The sequence below is a fragment of the Diaphorina citri genome, unplaced genomic scaffold (assembly GCF_000475195.1).
Source record: "Diaphorina citri unplaced genomic scaffold, Diaci psyllid genome assembly version 1.1 scaffold216, whole genome shotgun sequence".
Taxonomy (NCBI): domain Eukaryota; kingdom Metazoa; phylum Arthropoda; class Insecta; order Hemiptera; family Psyllidae; genus Diaphorina; species Diaphorina citri.
Window position 1 is genome coordinate 226,229 of NW_007377653.1, and position 19,595 is coordinate 245,823.

General features: G+C 39.3%; 2 protein-coding genes across 4 annotated transcripts; both read left to right on the top strand.

The window, feature by feature from the left end:
- Positions 1-8,710: 8,710 nt before the first annotated feature.
- On the top strand, positions 8,711-9,791 carry LOC113466126. Its single transcript, XM_026821257.1, has 2 exons — positions 8,711-9,162; positions 9,540-9,791. The coding sequence occupies exons 1-2, from the start codon at positions 8,953-8,955 to the stop codon at positions 9,789-9,791; spliced, it is 462 nt and encodes a 153-aa protein (XP_026677058.1). The 5' UTR covers positions 8,711-8,952.
- LOC103506120 (C-terminal-binding protein) lies at positions 9,710-18,820 on the top strand. Of its 3 annotated transcripts, none has more exons than XM_008470503.3 (8): positions 9,710-10,764; positions 11,218-11,440; positions 12,285-12,409; positions 13,727-13,826; positions 14,047-14,187; positions 14,816-15,110; positions 15,571-15,806; positions 16,479-18,820. In XM_008470503.3, exons 1-8 carry the CDS (start codon positions 10,438-10,440, stop codon positions 16,517-16,519), a joined length of 1,488 nt encoding a protein of 495 aa, XP_008468725.1. In that variant the 5' UTR covers positions 9,710-10,437; the 3' UTR covers positions 16,520-18,820. The 3 variants fall into 3 exon arrangements, with proteins under 3 accessions (XP_008468725.1, XP_008468723.1, XP_008468724.1); XM_008470501.3 differs by having other exon boundaries at positions 15,571-15,802; XM_008470502.3 differs by having other exon boundaries at positions 14,047-14,178; positions 15,571-15,802.
- The last annotated feature ends 775 nt before the right edge of the window (positions 18,821-19,595 follow it).

Genomic DNA, 19,595 nt, shown 5'->3' on the forward strand with positions numbered 1-19,595 from the left:
GTATACAGAATGTACAATCCGACTCTTATCGAAAAGTGCTGATAACTTCTGACACAAACTTCTCTGATGTACCATTGTTCTAAGAACGGTCTTAGACAGTCCATTTAGCTTGGAGGGTTGTGCGTCTGCTTTGTAAGTGCTAGGTCGCGGATTCGACTCCCGCCCGGGGCGGATTTTATGCTGAACAGGTAGATAAGGTTCATTCTCGGAACGGCTGGCTTTCTCCTATCCTGTCTTCCTTCTTTGGAATTATGAAACCTTAGCAGTTAGAGTTCCCTCTCTGAAATCTCTTTGAAAAATATCTTTTCATTGACCCTGTAAAACCTGTGACTTTTTTTCCTTAGTTTTTTCCCTCTTTTTTTTCAATAGGAAAGTGCATATTCATTGGGGATATTTGTAGTCACTAAATTAATTTACTACATAATTTTAAAATACTTACGTAGCGTAGCGTATAGGTGCATCATTAAAATACTACGTTCAGGCTCTTATCTCTCCATTCATGAAAGAGTTTACTACATTATTCATTCTCCTCCATTCATAAAAGAAATGGTCACTACTTTGTATACGATAAAGGTCGTTTCTTTCTCTCCACTCATTCATAAAACCGGTAGTAAATTTCTAAAAGAGGAAAGAAGGGGTGTGTAGATGTTTCTGATGTTTTATAATACCTATATGTATTTATTTTAGTTAACAAATAATTACCGGTTCTATTTCACAAAATAAATTAATAGAATGAGTTGTGAGGGACTGAGGGAGTTTAAGAAAAAAAAATATTTCATTTTGTAATTCAGACTTCAGATGTTTGTTGAACGAGGAAGACTTGTGAGATATGGTATAGGGAAGGGAGGAGGGAGGAAACATTAGATAGGAGGGTATGCTTAACTCAAAAAGGCCCAATTTGGGGCTTATTTGTAGGGAAAACAGCCCTAAAAGATGATGGGTTAAAGCTTGGACCAATCTGGGGTAGAATAAAAGAGGGTAACTCCGCGCTGCTAATATTATCTCGATGATTTTGCATTGATTTTATTTGTTTATCTAGTGTTGTACTGAAGAGAATGGGACACCCGGTATATGTATACCCAGACACCAAACCTTCCTCCTCCCCTGCTCCCCCCTCCTTTGTTTATTTTCCCATATCTCCCATTTTGTTCCATCCATATCTATTTTTCCTATTTCCACTTCTGTCCTCCTCCTCCTCCTCCTCCTCCTCCTCCTCCTCCTCCACCAAAAGTTTTGTGTCGCATCCTTGTCACATTTGACAGCTACATTGCTACATACCAAATTTAAAGTCTCTATTAGCTCTTACCGTTCTCGAGATATTTTGTTTACAGACAGACACACACACGGACCAATAGCTGAAACTTTGGATTTAGGCTCTAGGGACGGTAAACAACACATTTATCATAGAGGAGAGAGAGAGGGAGAGGGAGAGGAAAAAAACGCTAGTGTGTCCCCCATTACTCCCCACTCCCATAACTAATATCTATGTCCCCATAATACCTACCCATAGTTATGGAATAATATGGGATATGGTGTATTACCTATGTACATAGGTACAGTATGGATATGGGTTATAGGTAGGTACGTTTATATTGGTGTATTTTATACCTATATAATAGGTAGGTACGTAACTTTGGTATGTATTTGGTTACATGTGTGTGTATGCTTTATGTACCTAGTTTTCATACTGGGTACCCTTAAAGTTAAATGTCGATGTCAGTTGTTAATGTTGTACAACAATTCCAACATAAGTGTGGATGGACCCTCTGCTTTAGCCCGGCCTCTCACTCTCAGACTCACTGGGTGAATCAAACCGTTAAAAGGGGGGCAGAAGGAGACGAGGAGGGGGAGGAGAAAAAGACCAAGGAGAGGGGAGAATAAGGAGGTTTTTTGAGAGAAGAGGAAGAGGAGAAGGGCGATATTTGGAATGAAGGGAGAAGGAGGAGGAGAAGAAAAGCTTCAAACCGGGGTCTGACAGACCTTGGTCTCAAGCTTTTTCCACAACACACTTTCTGACTGTCTGTGCTATGTGTCCTAGTTTTTTCAGACGGTCTGATAGTGAGCTGTGTGAGTGGCCGGCATTAGAGCTCTACCACTTAACCCGGTATATTATCTGAGTTCTGTGTAGAGTACCTACCTATGATGCTATTCGATAGTTTGGTTGCCCTTTCATATCTCTCTCTCCCTCTCCCTTCTCTCTCTCTCTCTCTTCCTCCCTCTCCCTCTCTTCCTCTCCCTCTCCCTCTCCCTCTCTCTCTCTCTCTCTTCCTCCCTCTCTCTCTCTCTCCCTTCTCTCTCTCTCTCTCCCTCTCCCTTCTCTCTCTCTCTCTTCCTCCCTCTCCCTCTCTTCCTCTCCCTCTTCCTCTCCCTCTCCCTCTCCCTCTCTCTCTCTCTTCCTCCCTCTCCCTCTCTCTCTCTCTCTTCCTCCCTCTCTCTCTCTCTCCCTTCTCTCTCTCTCTCCCTCTCCCTTCTCTCTCTCTCTCTTCCTCCCTCTCCCTCTCTTCCTCTCCCTCTTCCTCTCCCTCTCCCTCTCCCTCTCTCTCTCTCTTCCTCCCTCTCCCTCTCTCCCTCTCCCTCCTCTCTCTCTCTCTCTCTCTCTCTCTCTCTTCCTCCCTCTCTCTCTTCCTCTCCCTCTCCCTCCCTCCCTCCCTCCCTCTCTTTTTCTCTCTCCCTCTTCTCTCTTTCACCGTTACTTACTAAAAAATAACTTTGTTTTTATTTTTTTTTTTTTTTTTTTTGTACTCTATGAATTGTGCAGCAACTTTTTTTTTAATTCATTTAAAGTTAAATAAATGAAAAAAAAGTAAAAATAATGGAAGTTTTCTAAAAAAAATTAATACTGAACGAAAGTTATTTCTCCTGAATTCTCTCTCGCCTCGTCCCGCCTAGGGAAGTTATCCAAAGTTACTAAATAAAAAATGAAAATGACAATAAATTAGGGTGTGACACTGTGATCGAAATGTGTTTGGCTATAAACAGTGGAAACCATAAAGAGTCCGTTGTTTTAGAAGCAAATTGGTAACAATCTTCCAAAAATTTCCTGAGGTTACGCCCGCATTCAGAATTTGAATACGGCCCTGGTTACAGTTTAAATCGAAGATTAACAAAAAAAAAAATGTTGCTGGAATTTTTTTCTTGAAGCCGGCCCGGCCGCTTGAACACTCAGTCAGTATATGTCAAGTATGTGGTACCTGGTATAGGTACCTATTTTTTTTACTACCCTGTATACTGTTTCAGATTTTTATTTTTCCTTAATTTTTTGTTTTTCTACTTTTTGGGTTTTAAAGTAAGGACTTTTAAGTGAGGAAAAATGGAAAGTTTTTTTGTTCACTGTATTCTCTCTTTTTTTATTTAAGTCGAACATTATGCGCTTTTTTTTATCTCCCTCCCTCTCTCTCTTTCTCTCCCTGTCTCCCTCTCTCCCTCCTTCTTCTCTTTTCTTTTTTGTTACAATAGAAGCTGTATAGAAACCACAGTCGCATTGAAGGTAGACAACCTTATTCTCGTCCTATTGAGAGAAAAAAGGAAAGTCCTAGGTATTTAATTTTATAAATGAAAACTCTGTAAGGGGAGATGAAAATGTTGGAGGGGGGATTTTTTTTTTTTTTTTTTTTTCAAGATGAGATATTTTTTACCCCTCCTCCTCTTCCTCCTCTTCCTCCTCCTCTTCCTCTCCTCCTTCCTCCTCCCCTCCTCCTCTTCCTCTCCTCCTCCTCCTCCTCCTCCTCCTCCTCTCCCCTCTACTTTCCTTCTCCATCGATCTCTCTTCCTCTAACGTGGGATAGATTAAGGAAGACTAAAGAGCTGGTCTGTTAAAAAAAAAGGGGAGGGGGGACATTTTGCTTTCTTTTGCCCTTTTTTATGGTACTCGGTTTTTATTATTATTATTATTATTTTATTTTTTATGATTTTTTTTTACTTTACTTGCTTGTTTTAAAAAGTTGTTGGGGGAAAAAAGTCAAAGTTAACTACTGCAAGGTTGTGCAGTTTCTTATCTCTTAAATCTCTTCTTCTTTTTATACCACCTCGTCCTCATCCTCCTCCTTTTTCTCTCCCTCTTTCAAAAAAAATTCAAAACTTCCGAAAAGTGGCTAGATTTCAAAAATGAGTAAAATGACTGCATCAGTTTTTGTATCAGAGAGAGAGAGAGAGAGAGAGAGAGGAAGAGAATGTGAAAGATAAGAAGAGAGGGAGAGAGGTTCACTAGAAAAGCATTTTTTATTTTTACTGTCTATTATTAAAAAAAAAGAAATAAAAAAAAAAACAAACAAACCAAATCAAATTCTTCAGCCGATGACCAGTCTTGCGAAAACAAAATATTCGTAATAAAGAAATGGAATAATAATAACGAAAAAAAATCGCCTTCATTGATTTTTTTTTAGAGAGAGAGAGAGAGGAAGAGGATTTTTTATTATTATTATTATTTTATTCTTTTTTTACGAAAAAAATTTAGAGAGTAGAGATAGCAACCATGGTATATCAGTGGCAGTCAAGTGAGATAAGATATTTTGCTGACTGCTTGCTCTTATGCTGCCGGACCCACATTGCCATATCAGCAAGATTTACTTTCTCTCTCTCCCTTTCTTCTTCTCTTTCTCCCTCTCCCTTCTCGCTTCTCTTTTTCTCTCCCTCTCTCCATTTCGTCTTCTTTTTCTCCCTTCTCTTTCTTTCCCTCACTCTCTCTATCTCTCCTCTTTCACTTTTTTTTTGTTATGTGTCCACATCTTTTTTTTTTTTTTTTTTTTTTTTTTTTTTTTTTTTTCCCCCCCCTATAAAAAAACTGTCTGTCCATATCTCGTTCTGTTTAAAATGCGTCCGTTTTCATCTTCATTCTCGGGAACCTATGTAATGAACGAACGGGATTCTTATTGTACTAAAAAAATGCTAAAATACTGAATGCTTATTGTTACAAACATTGTTCCTAGATCTCAATACACATACTTCAATGTTTTTAATTTTTTTTTACTCAACTTGGATTGGACCCTCCAATCTCCAGTTCCGCAGTCCATCGCTCAAACCAGTATTCCTATAGGATAACATTTTTCTATTTTTGATGTACATACATAATCTGATGGTTTTATAAACATACCTACCCCTCTGTCACAAACCTGTTTGATAGTGTTTATTGATATCGGGATTTTCATTCATGTCCTACAACCACTATTCATGAATTAATGGGGGGAAATACGCACGTTTATTCTAAATGAAGGTGGGTAATTGGGTATTCTGTATTCAATTCTGTATTCTCTTTATCGATCGATTGTCAATTCCCCGATTATTGAGAATCGGCCTATATTTCCCCGTATGATTCAACAGATGGAAATTACTGATTCTCCAGTATTCTCCACAATAGTGAAGGTTAAACTTCACTCATAGGTATGTATACGTAGGTGATGTTTATAAATAAGACTAGGCTTGAAAAAATCTTGTGTGAACATCACACGACTTTCCTTATCCTATTGAATGATGCCTATTTGAGTGTTCTTTTACCCTAACTTTTACAATGTCTCTAACCGAACAAGGAGAGAGAGAGATAAAAGGAAGGAAGGAATGTGAGAGAAAGACTGGAGAAAGTATAAACGAGAAGGAGTGAGATGGGGAAAATAGAAGAAGAACTATAGTCAGAGAGAGATAGGTAGATAAAAGAGAGGAGAGGGAGAGAGAGAGAGGGAGAGAGAGAGAGAGGGAGAGAGAGAGAGAGAGGTGGGATACAATGATGCGTTTTCTTTCTAAACTATAAAAATCTATAGATATGTACTAGGAGGTACGTACTTTCTGACTTTCTCTTCTCTCCCTCCCTCCTTCCCTCTCCCTCTCTTTCCTCTATCTCAGTTTCTCTCTTGTGGGGCTTCTTCAATTCGTCTCGCAATAAAGAAGTGTGCGCTACGCTACGCTTGCCTTACCTTGTTGAAGGTTCCATTCAGCATTCACCAATGCCCACCATGGGCAAAAATTGCGATGATGTGTCAACAGGTTACTTTTCACCTTTGATGCCAGGGTATATGGGATGGGTAATTGGGTATGCTACGAAACAGACCCACAAAGTCCAAACTATACGAGTAGCATAGCCAGCAGATGTCTCCTCATACCTGCGAAATGAACTATGTATTTCAAGAAAAAAAAAAAATATGTTTTTATGTAGCTGGCCTCGAAAAATATTTAACGACACATTATAGGGTCTGAGAAGTGAAGAGGTTCAAAAGTAGATCTGCTGGTTAAGTCAAACAGTATGTTTTTCTTGCGGCAAGAGGAGTTCTCTGTTGACAATAGAAAGTGTTGGTGTTATTTTGTGAGACCACCCTGTAGGTATAAGGTTTTGTATGTGTGTAGTAAAAAAAAAAAATGCTGATTCCTATAATTTGATAGACTAGATTTTTTTCTCTCTCCCTCCCTTTATCTTCCACTCTCTCCCTCTCTCTTTCTCCCATAGTTATTGCCTCCGTCAGCGAATTACTTTTTGCTGAGAACGATGAAAGTTGTACTACTACATCTCTCTCTCTCTCCCTCCCTTCCCCCTCTCTATCTCTCCCTCCTCCCTCCCCCCTCTCTCTCTCTCTCTCTCTCTCTCTCTCTCTCTCTCTCTCTCTTTCTCCTTAACTTTCTCGCCCTCCCTCCCTCCATTATTTCCTTCATACTGAGGGGATTGGTAAGACAAAAAGGTCTGCAAAAAAAACTACATTTTTTGCTTTCTTTGACTTTTTTTCTAACTGCATGTTTTAAAAAAGTTGTGGGGGGGGAAAAAAGAGCAAGTCAAAGTTTTGGCTAACTGCAAGGTTTTGCAGTAGTTAACTATGTATGTATAGTGTATACCTAATATCTACCTAATACTTACCTATTTGTATATGTTGTCACTCTGGTTTTTTCTTTCCCCCTTTCTTTTTACTTTCCTTTAACCCCTCCTCCTCCTCCCCTTCCTCCTCCTCCTCCTCCTCCTCCTCTTCCTCCTCCTCCTCTTCCTCTCCAAACTTGGAACAAGAAAAGTTGTTAATTAGAAAGTCTTTATCCATCTGGGAGTTAAAGAGAGAGAGAGATATATGGAGGGATGGGGAGGGGGGGGAGGAATATGTAGGGTGAGAGAGAGAGAGAAATATATGTAGGATTAGGGGGAGAAATGAATTAGAAGAGGGAAAAATAAGTTAGAGAGAGAGAGAAAGAGGGGGGGAGGGGGTACAAAATACTGGCATATTAGGAACAGATCAAGGGGAAACTTCTGTTCAAGAGAGAGAGAGCTCAGAGCACAGAACAGGATAGAAATGAGAGAGAGAGAGAGAGAGAGAGAGAGAGAGAGAGAGAGAGAGAGCTCAGAGCACAGAACAGGATAGAAATGAGAGAGAGAGAGAGAGAGAGTATGAGGTAAAACAAAGATAAAAGAAGGGGAGGGAGCTTAAAGCAAAGAGTAGCACAAAACAAGGATAGAAAATATGAGAAAGAGAGAGAGAAAAGAGTTGAAACAGATAAAGAGAGAGAGAGGAAGAAAGATCTGGCAAAGTTTTGCCAAAAGAAAGAGAAAATGTAGAAGGGTAGGAGAAGGAGGGAGAGAAAAAGTGAAAAGAGAGGGGAGAAAGAGAAATACTGTCTCGAATTATAACTATGTACCTATACCGTATAGGTATTTACAGTGTTGCCACTTATAGGGAATAAAAATTATTTTTTTATTTTTTTTAGCCAACCTCGGTGGTGTAGTGGTTAGCGCAGTGGACTGTCGAGGTTGATGGTTCGAGTCCAAGTCAAGTCATGAAATATATCTAGGTGTAATAATTGAGGAACGATATTTGTGACAAGCATCGTGCTTAACACAATTACTTAAAAATTCCCTGCTTCATATATTATCGCTGCTAAGATTCGATAAAATCCTCGAGTTAAAACTTGAATTTCACTTCGGTCGATCAATAATGCCGGGTCAATATTTATTCATACCACATGGCGTAAAAATTAAATTTTATTGTAGGTTTTTTTAACTATTTTTCGTCATCCTAGTCTCTCTCTCCCTCCCTCCCTCGCCAATCTCCCTCTCCCTCTTCCTTATGTAAAACTTTAATGGATTAAAATTGGTTTTATTTTACCTAAAAAAAATCTTCCCTCTCCTCCTCACCCACTCTTTTCCCCACGTAAAAACTAAATGGTTGAAAGTTTATTTCTACCGAAGAATCTCTTTCTCCTTTCTCTCTCTCCCTCCCTCCCAGAGAGAGAGAGCAAAAATCGCAAAATTTGCAGGGAAGGGATGGAGTAAATATTGAACATTAGCAGGCATAGGTGGCGCCCATTCAATTATGCGCCCTGCTTGATGTAGCTTAACGCGTGTGTTAACGGAACACTTCATTTCACCAAAGTCGCACAAAATGTTCGAAAGTTTGAAACAATCTACAATTAATCTAACCAAGAAAAAGTCGTATATTGTGCTTGAACTCACTTTGTTCAGTAAAAAATGTTTTATTTCTCTGGACCCTCACATTAAGTCACAAAAGATCTAACCAGGTCGCAGTGACATAGGGCGTGCATTATAGCCGATGGCCCTACTTATACCAATACCTGGACCCTTACTAAGGCCCTATACAAATACCTGGACCCGGAGTTCGGTCAAAAACGTAAACAATAACAAATAGTGAATTTGCATTTCCAATATTAAAATTGAAAATTTTCATAGTTATAATTATTTTTTCGTGGAAACAACTATAGATAAGGATTCAACGGAACCCAGACTTGCAAGATATATACCATTTCAGCAAGACATTGTTACGGACCTCAACAACTATCCAAGTTTTTATATCTACTACCAATCAGTAATACCTATCTAATATCGAATATGAGGAACATCCACTATCTTTAGGAAACCACAGTATTACGGATGAGTCACTCAAGGTAAGAGGCAGATTTGATTTTGAATTTTTGTCGTGCATAGTATATTGATACTTGTTTGATCCTAGAATTGATCCCTGAAATAAAAGCATCACAATGTCAATGGAAGAAACTATGAAGAACTTCATGGCCCAAATCACCTCAAAATTGGATACAAACAACCAGCTTATAAAATCTGAAGCAGAAAAAATTAATACAAATATGAATAAAAAATTACAACCATTAGTGAAAGAGGTGACAGAAATGAAACAGAAGGTGCAGAATCTTGAGAAAAACATAGAAATTAATATGTCAAGAATTAATAAAATAAAAAAGAAAAGAAATCTTATAATTTTTGGACTAGAACAAGAAGAGGAGGAAGATCCCACCATGCTAGAAGAAAAACTTCTTCAATTATTCAAGGAGAAACTAAACATCAAAGTAGAAACATTTGAAATTGACTTTATAAAGAGATTTGGTAAAGCCAAAGATAAGAAACCCATAGTAGTCGGACTAACTACATGGAAAAGAAAAATAAGCATCTTAACTTACTCCATTGTAAAACTTTGTAATACAATTATAAATAAAATAAAATAAAATAAATACCTGGACCCTTACTAAGGCCCTATACAAATACCTGGACCCTTACTAAGGCCCTATACAAATACCTGGACCCTTACTAAGGCCCATCAAGAATTAATAAAATAGAAAAGAAAAGAAATCTTATAATTTTTGGACTAGAACAAAAAGAGGAGGAAGATCCCACCATGCTAGAAGAAAAACTTCTTCAATTATTCAAGGAGAAACTAAACATCAAAGTAGAAACATTTGAAATTGACTTTATAAAGAGATTTGGTAAAGCCAAATTCTCATTTCCTCCTCTCTATGTTCTCAGGTGTCTGCTGAATGCTAGGATAGAAAACGTTGCACTCCCCCCCCTGGTGTCTCCCCTGTAGAATCATGAAGAAAATTAAACAGCCCCACGCACGGCAAATTGCCCCACGATGCACGACCTAAGCCGTGACCCCAACCCACTGCCAACGTCACGGAACGGCCGCTAAAACCCGCCCAACGTCGTTTCTTCCTGGGGAATCTCGCTAAAACGCCCCCGTGATAACGCCCCCCCCTCGTGTAAAATTTCTTTACTGAATAATATTGTGATATTCCTTTTTATATATAAACCACCATCCCCCCCCACCACCACCACCACCACCACCCACCTCTTACCTTTCCTCTAAAAATATATAAATTTTTGTATAGATCCAAATTATTAAATCACCCTCACACACACACACACACACATCTTTTTTTCATAATCTTTTTTCCGATTCCTTTTCACAAGTCATATAATTACGGAGTTTTTTGCATTTAAAAATCTTGTCATTAGTCGTGTGTGTAAATTTTTTGAAAATAATTCGAGTTTAAATAAATTAATAAATAAAGAGTATAAATTAAAATCTAAATGTTACCCCGGGGCGGCTCGTGAGTTGTGTAAACACCGCGCGATAACTTCGGCCTCCGACCGGCACGTGGCGCTAGTGTTGTGTTTCATCTCCGCGTTCTAACCAAACCGGCCTTTATTTATGGTGGTGTAACCAAACGATGGACAAGAGGAAAATGATGGCCAAACGACCGAGAATGGACAGTATTCGCGGCCCGATTTCGAACGGCCCCATGCAGACCCGCCCCCTGGTGGCGCTCCTGGACGGGAGAGATTGCTCCATCGAGATGCCGATACTGAAGGACGTAGCGACCGTGGCGTTCTGTGATGCGCAGAGCACGTCGGAAATACATGAGAAAGTTCTGAACGAGGCGGTAGGAGCGCTGATGTGGCATACGATCATATTGACCAAGGAGGACTTGGAGAAGTTCAAAACGCTGCGGATCATCGTGCGGATCGGGAGCGGCGTGGACAATATTGATGTCAAGGTAAATATCACGTTATGTGGCATGGGTTTTAGGAATTTGAATATTTTCTTAGGAAATCACCGAAAAAAGATCCATAAGTAATTTTTCTCTGAAGGGGGGAGTCATGAAATCGTGGGTCCAATTCCCAATTAAGTCCCGGGGTTCGATGCTTACCTTAGACACTTACACAAAAGTTTATAGGTAGGTACTGTACTTTTTGTGCCATTGTACTCACCTACTAAATGGGAATGTCCCAAGTTAGGTCTCTTTTTTTTAGTATTTGTGGTTATGCACCGGGTTGGGCTTGCTAGGACTGTGAAGAGCGAGAGAGAAACGAGGGAAAAATCAATGCAAAATTAACCTAACATCGTACATAACCACAACCTTAAGTAAGTCTATTTAATGCGTGATTTTAACCAACCTCTTTTTGGACCGTGGTCCGAGACTCTTCACTTTCCTCTTGGTTTTTCGCAGGCGGCTGGTGAGCTTGGTATCGCGGTGTGCAATGTCCCCGGTTACGGTGTGGAGGAGGTGGCAGACACCACGCTCTGTCTCATACTCAACCTCTACCGACGGACCTACTGGCTGGCCAACATGGTGCGCGAAGGAAAGAAGTTCACCGGACCGGAACAGTTGCGCGAGGCTGCGTCTGGGTGCGCGCGCATACGCGGCGATACGCTCGGCATTGTCGGACTCGGTAAGTAACGCATGCGTTGAATGGAAATTTAAGAAGTTTCCATTTATTTCTTATTCGATGCAAATCTCTTAATATAAAAAATATTCAATAAATGTTATACCCATCTGTAAACTAAAAGTAGGTGCTTGTGCCACGGATGGGAATTATTGGGTTAAGGAGGATGCCTTCATTTAAACCGCAAAACGAAACGGTTTGAAGCTACCTAGCTTATGATTCGATACAGATTTGATTATTGTGAAAGACCAATAAAATAAAATGTAAATGTAATTTAACAAATGAAGATCTGATTATGTGGTACAAATGATGAGCCCTACAATCCGACTCTTATCGAAAAGTGCTGATAACTTCTGACACTAACTTCTCTGATGTACCAGACGAAACCAATTCAACCATTAACATCGTATGACATTTGACTTCCTTACCCAGCATAAATAGGGCCAGGAAAAGCCACCAGATTGCCATTGGCCAGATGGTCACCCATCTGAATACCAACCGCTCATAACGGTGCTTAACTTAACTGATTCATTGGAAACTGGTGCTTTCAAGGTGCTATCGTCGCTAGCTAGCTACATGCGACTCTAAGCTCTAAAGTAGGTAGTCTAAAGCTTAAACATATGATAACTTCTTTCTCATATGATAGTTTAGTGTCCCTTTTCTGTCATATTATGATAGTTTAAATAGTTTTTTGTCTTCCAATTCTCATCCTCTGTTTTGTGTTTATGGTGTTTACAGGCAGGATAGTCAGTCTTGCATTTCTTATAATGTTTTGTGTTTATGGTATTTACAGGGAGGATAGTCAGTCTTGCATTTCTTATAATGTTTTGTGTTTGTATGGTGTTTACAGGCAGGATAGGCTCAGCAGTGGCGCTCAGGGCAAAAGCTTTCGGATTCAACGTTATATTCTACGATCCCTACCTGCCAGACGGTATTGAGAAGTCACTGGGTCTCACACGCGTCTACACGCTACAGGTAATCTATCATTCGGGAAATAGTTGTTAGCTACTGTCAAGGATTGACCATTAGGCCATTTTCCGAATAAAATTGTGAAATAATGCACCCCCCAAAAATATTGGGACAAGATAGGTACAGTAAAAGAAGAAGAAGAAGAAAAAAAAGACCTTAAAATGCGGGAAAATATTTACACTCGTATTTATGAACAAGAATGATCGTTCTTAGATCAGTCTCAAGTCAAAATTGACCAATCAAATTCTTTGAGACTATGCTTAGCACGAACTTAAGAGCCAGCATTTTGTTCATAAATATGGGTGTTAGTCTCTATCCCTCTTCTAGTAAGGTACAAATGATGAGCCCTACAATCCGACTCTTATCGAAAAGTGCTGATAACTTCTGACACTAAACTACTCTGATGTACCAGACGAAAAAAAAGGCAAAGATGTCCTTATCACGGCCCATTAATTTCTAACTTCATTTGTGCACCTTCCATGACCTTGGTCAATATGTTGATGCCAGAAACAACAGCAAATTAAATGCACCAGTACCCAGACAGATCACTGAATCTAAGCAATTGGTATCTGGACGGGTCTGTGGCAACACATATTGTTGACTATTTCAGGGTGAATTCAGGTTTTAAAAAAAATTGTACCAATTTTTTTTTTTAAGATGAGTGTTCCACCGCCGTTTTTATTTCGTAGCAATGGAACAACTGCTACATTAGACGCTTTTGGTCTGTGTCGTAGCATGCCCATCCCGTAGTATGCCTCTCATCAGATGGGCGAGAAGAGACACAATACTTCCCATTTAGGTGCTGGCTCAACACGAGAACACCAGAAAGTAACCCGTTGAAATATTTGCAATCGAAAAACGAGTACAAACTTTTGTCGATGGTGGGATTCGAACCCGGGACCTTCTGCATGGCAAGCAAGCGCGCTACCACTGGACCAACCGTGCCCCCTAGGCGAGAAGAGACACAATACTTCCCATTTAGGTACTGGGTCAACACGAGAACACCAGAAAGTAACCCGTTGAAATATTTGCAATCGAAAAACGAGTACAAATTTTTGTCGATGGTGGTATTCGAACCCGGGACCTTCTGCATGGCAAGCAAGCGCGTTACCACTGGACCAACCGTGCCCCCGATATCTTTACTCAAATTTTCTAGTAAACAAGTAGAATTCCTGGAATTACCAACTGCATTACAGGGATGATGTGAGGAAGGAGAAGAGACTACTACAACAACAACAACAACTAAACAAGTAACCTTAGTCAATATTCTCTTTATTTGATTGTCTTAACTGTGGTTAACGTCTGGTTTGTTTTATTTTGCAGGACTTATTGTTCCAATCGGATTGCGTGTCACTTCATTGCACTCTGAACGAGCACAACCATCATCTCATCAACGAGTTCACCATCAAACAGATGCGACCAGGTAACACAATCTGACCCATCCGACACACAGATGGGTTAATTTTAATTTGTTAATTTTTACCAGGTAACATAATCTGACCCATCCGACACACGATGGATTAATTTTAATCTGTCAATTGTTACCAGGTAACACAATCTGACCCATCCGACACACAGATGGGTTAATTTTAATATATGAGTATACTGACCCTGATTTTGTTTCCATTTCTTCTTGACTTCAGGTGCATTCCTAGTGAATACGGCTCGTGGCGGTCTGGTAGATGATGACTCGTTGGCCGCCGCTCTCAAGCAGGGCCGCATTCGGGCCGCCGCTCTGGATGTTCACGAGAGTGAACCGTACAACGTGTTTCAAGGTATAAAAAGTAATGCCCTTTCATTATTTGCCGCCCCATCTTCTTTCCTTTCTCTTCCTCTGTCAATTCTTTCTACTTTATTTTAGTGTGTACCTATGTTAGGATTTTAACGTCACTGTATAACCGACTGTTTTAGTGATGACACCGCTAGAAAAAGAGGACATCACCTATATTTCTCCTTTTTTTAGCGGTGTTGTCATTTGGCAAAGAGAAAAAATGAAAATGAAACCTTCGGTCTTCCTCTATCTCTTCTTCCCTCCCTTTTAGGTTTGATCTTTCTCTCTTTCTTTTCTCATCTCTCTTGCTCTCTATTCTCATTGCTTTATGTTTTTCTTTTTATTCCTGCTTGATTTGTTGATTCATGTACTCTTTGGTTTGACTTTTTTTTTACTGTGGTACTTTTTGGTAAACTTTGTCTGATTTTTTTTTTTTTTTTTTTTTTTTTTTTTTTTAAAAATTCTTTCAAATAAATGTTGGGAAATTACTGTCGGGTGGTGGATTGATTGACCTTTTTCTTACTTTTTAGCTAGACCTTTAGCTTACTTTTTAGTAAGCTACCTATTCATTTTAGAACTGTCCCCTAATAAGCTAAAACAAGAACCACACTTGATTAAATCTCTCACTTCTCCCTCTACAGGTAACCTGAAGGACGCCCCCAACATCCTGTGCACCCCACACGCTGCATTCTACTCCGAAGCCTCCTGCACAGAACTTCGCGAGATGGCCGCTAGTGAGATCCGGCGCGCCATTGTCGGCCGCATACCCGACTGTCTGCGCAACTGTGTGAACAAGGAGTACTTTCCGTCGGCCGGGGGAGGCGGTCTGCCCGCCGGTCTGAATTATCCGCATGCGCCGCCCGGGGGGCCGGTGAGCTCGGGGCCCCCCGGAGGACCCCCTGGCCCTGGGGTGGTGCCGGAAGGAATTAACGGCGGGTAAGTGATAACATGCTCTCTCCCGCTCTGTGAGATTTAAATGAAAATAATAGAAACCCATACGGGTCTCTTTGAGTATGTTGGGTCGATTTGACATTTGTCATGGTGCCATACTGTTTCAGCACATTTTACCATTTAAGGATGAGCTATTCATTTTATTTTTTATAGAGGTAACTTCAGTCATGGGGGTTTTATCCTCCACTCGGGGACAAGCTACCTTCCTCACCCTCCTTGATTGGGGCTGGGAAAACGCACTCACTACATTTGCTTGAAACTTCTCTTATACATACGTAGGGAACTGGTGTATTTAACTTGCTTATCGCACTCCGCTGGCTTTAAATTGAATACATACATAACCTAAGTTGTACCAGCCAATGGGACAGGTCGACTGAATGAAATTCGTAAAATATGTATAGTGAAAATCTGATCCTATATATCTAATCCCCTGTTTTTGCCGCAGGTCCTCGTCGCTGGTATCCAGATACTATGCGGCAGCGGCAGCCGCAGCTATCGGCACTCTACCGCCCGTACAGCAGGCGCATTCCACCACCCCCCATGATAGCGCCATAGCCCCGGCCCCCGGCAGCGAGAGGGGAGGGGGCGCGCCCCCCTCGGGCAGCGGGGGAGGAGGGGCCCCGCCCTCGGGTGGGGGGCCCCCGCCCAACACCCCTGCCGGTCTCCCGCATAACCTGGTGAGTAAGTAACTTTTTTATATTCTCTTATCTTTTTCTCTTTGCTTTCTCCTCTTTGTGGTGGTTCCCGTTTTTTTTTTTTTTTTTTTTTTTTTTTTTTTTTTTTTTTTTTTTGGTTTTTTTTTTCCTTTTTCTTTCCTTTCTTGGTGAAATTTGAAATTTACAACGACGTACCATTGGATCACAGTAGTGACCTACCACAATGCTAAATTAGATTTTTTTTTTTTTTTTTTGCTTTTTTTGTGGGCATCAAGTCTTTCATTGTCTTAATCATCTCTACTCTCTTAAAATCTTAAAAAGCCTCTATTTAACTGGGCTTTAAGTTGAGATTGTTAGGGTGTGAGTTAGAAAAAAAACTACTCTTTTAAGTGGTCCTCTGAAAAAAGTAGTTCGTTCTTTTTTTTTTTTTTTTTTTTTTTTTTTTTTGCCGATTGCACATTGGAAGGTCGCCGCGGACTTTTAGTAACGTTTATTAGTTACCTGATTTTTTTTTTTTTGTTTTTTTTTTTTTTTTTTAGGAAGATTGTACGTTAGAACCGCTTTAGCATTACTTCAAAAGCGGTTCCAAAAACTAAACCTAAGCGCTACTAACAGTCGCGCGAGTACGCTTCCAATGTCCGATGGGCCTTATAACTTAATATTTTCTAATCATGTTATGTGTTTGGTATGTTTGCAGCCCCTGAGCACGGCCGATCCATCCAATCACCACCCTCCTAAACCAGAGAGCTCGGAGCCAGGTGTCCATTAAACTAAACACACACTCGATGATAACAGAAAGAAATGAAACACGGGAGAAAACAGCTTTCACATTGAAAGAAACACCAGAACATTTTCCGAAATGCTTGATTTAAGACTCGGTAACTTTGTGAAGGTCCATTCTAACTATTTGAAATGCTTACCAGTTTCATAGGGTCACTGTCGAAAACGATTTCAAAGATTTAAAGGGCCATTTTCAGAAACGGGAGAAACATTTTCACATTTGAAGAAAAGCCCTTTGGAAGGATTCCTTACTCTTTCAAAGGGCTGTTTGGGGTGGAAAAATACTTTCTGAAATAAGATTGTTTATTTTGGAACAAACATTTCCTGAGATGTTTTCACTTTGAATCAATATGGTTTTGTTTTTGAATTAATTTTGGAAGAAAAACCACTTTCAAAATTAAAGAATTTTGGAAGAAACATTGTAAGAAATGTTCATTTCCCTTTAAATAGGATCATTTTGAGGAAATTCGCCAATACAGGCAATGGTCGCAATTCGTGTGCAATTTAATTTGAAAAATAAAATCTTGTCCGTTTTTCCTTTGGTCACATTTTACCCACTGAAATCGCCGTTCCATTTGTGAGCCCCTAAAAACCGACAGGGTTTTGTCAGCCATCTTTCAAAGCTGTAACAATATGTCTAGTTCTCTTTCCAAGTGGAGATGAAATTTCCACTAGGCTGAGCTAATGTCAGATCAGGATCAGGCTCTCAGCTCTCACACATCTCCCTTTTACAAAACTAAATGCTTAGGTGTTGATTTCTTTCTGTCTTTTATATAAATAATTTAGTATTGATGTTGTTTGTTTTTTTATGTATAAAAAAATTGATTTTCCAACATTTAATAAAATTAAGGTTTTTAAGTTCTTCATTTTTTCCCCTCCCCCTTGTATCTTATGAGGCAAAACTCCATATGGGTCTCTTAACCCTGGAGGTTTTTCAGTAAGATACATTCTCTCTATATTTTCACTTGAAGGTTATGGTCTGAGGACCAACAACAGACATTTTACGTACATAGACAGAAACGTGTTTCAAATTCACATCATTTTGTCAAAAGAGAAAACAATCCCTCTCTCTACACACGATTGTAAAGTATCTCTTTTTTACGTTTTTTGATTTCCTCAATATTTCTTATTTTTTCACTTTCTCTTGGATTTTTTGATTTTTCATTATTTTTTTTTTTTTCGTTGAAAAAAAAAAGGTAAGGAAATATAAACAAAAAAGATTGTAAATACCCCCTCTCCCCCCACTTTAATAAAATACAATATTAGTTTAGTATATTCTTTTTTAATTTAAGTTGATGGAAATTCTCTTTGAAGAATTGTATTGTTTGTGAATGTGATGGGTACGGAGGCTTTGTTTGAGTAAATGAGCGTATTTTGATTTTACCGTATTTTCTTGATATACAAAATGGCCGCCACACCAACACCTGATATCCAAAATGGCTGCCAGTAAAAATTCAAAATGGCGGATTTTACATTTTCTTCATCGCCTCCATAATGAGAATATAATATTATTCTACGTATTTTGCTGTAAAACTATATGAAAACGAAAATATTGCTGGGTTTATTCTGCTTTTGTACAACTTAAGCCTTGGATATTTCTCACAGATATAGCATTGTTCTCATACAGAGTAAAGCCTTGGTAAGCTGAAGTTTGGCACCACAGAATTTACTTTGAATATTGCTTATAGCTTTCCTTCCTATAGGATAAGGAAAGTAACAAGATATCACATTCTTATTCCAAGACAAACAAAACAAAAAACTCTACCATGTATTTTGTAAGATAAAAAAACATTCGATTTAAGAAAAAATGAGTAATTTTTTTTATACATAAAATACCTTCTTTAGAATATTTAAGATTTATACATATTAAATTATAATTATTAATAGATGTCTCTTTTTTTTCCTCCCCCTCTCTTTTTCTTTATAAATTAAAAAAAGAAAACTTAATTTTATTTTCAACGGCAAAAACAAAATGTACATATTTCCTCCTTCCTATGATTATGATACAAGCTATTTGATTGTAGTTTTGAGTCTCTTGAAGTTTCTGCTTTAAAGTGGAAAGAAAATCGGCCCTTTATATGAGAGTCTTTTATTTTCCTGAGGAAAAATTAAATTCTTTCCACCAGCCTGAGGTCGGTCCTATTTTATACCATCAAAAAAGGATCAAGCAAATTTTGATCATCCAACTTTTTCACAAAGCTGGCAAACCTCAAGGGTATTTGTACCCTTTTTGATTTGGTTCTTTTCAAGAGACAAAAATGATAATTGTGTATAATATTTCTCCTTTTTTTTCTAATTAAGAATTGTACTTTTTATTTTTGAATTAACTTTCTCTAGATGTTAAGTAAGATTTTAAATATAAAGATTTTTTTCTTTTACTTTAAGTAATGGAAGTGCGTTCTGTGTTGTTCTTTTCATCTTTGGTTAATTTCAGGTACCTATAGTTTGGTCGAAGTAATTTGTAAGAAAGCAGGTCTTATCGTCCCGAAATCGAAGAGAGGATTAAGGCGGGATAGGAGCAAGGCGTTCCGGGAATCGAACCCGCGATTTAGCGCTTACGAGGCAGACGCGCTAGCTCTAACTAACGCTAGAGGCTGAGAAGACTTTTTTTTAAAGGTTTGATAGAAGGAACTGCAACCGCTAAGGTCTTATCGTCCCGAAATCGAAGAGAGAAGGTAGACAGGATAGGAAAAAGCCAGCCTATCCGGGAATCGAATCCGCGATTTAGAGCTTACAAGGCAGACGCGCTAGCTCCAAGCTAACGCTAGGCTAGCAGGGTAGATATATGGATTTTTCAAAGAGGTTTGACAGAGGGAACTAACTAGGTATAACTGCTCAGGTCGACGGGAGAAGGAAGACAGGATAGTGAAAGCCAGCCGTTCCGAGGACGAACATTATCCCAGCAGGATAAAATCCGCCCCGGGTGGGAATCGAACCTACGGCCTAGCGCTTACAAGGCAGACGCGCTACCTCAAAGCTAACGCTAGGCTGGCCTGGGTAGATGGATTTAATAGAGATTTAATGTCACTGTATG

Bases quoted from the DNA above. Each gene is read 5' to 3' on its own strand.
- LOC103506120 (XM_008470501.3), top strand. From the start codon at position 10,438: ATGGACAAGAGGAAAATGATGGCCAAACGACCGAGAATGGACAGTATT. The intron at 11,441-12,284 runs GTAAGTAACGCA...TGGTGTTTACAG, and splicing joins GCTCGGCATTGTCGGACTCG to GCAGGATAGGCTCAGCAGTG. The intron at 14,188-14,815 runs GTAATGCCCTTT...CTCCCTCTACAG, and splicing joins CGTGTTTCAAGGTATAAAAA to GTAACCTGAAGGACGCCCCC.
- LOC113466126 (XM_026821257.1), top strand. From the start codon at position 8,953: ATGTCAATGGAAGAAACTATGAAGAACTTCATGGCCCAAATCACCTCA. The intron at 9,163-9,539 runs ATAAAAAAGAAA...AGAATTAATAAA, and splicing joins ATATGTCAAGAATTAATAAA to ATAGAAAAGAAAAGAAATCT.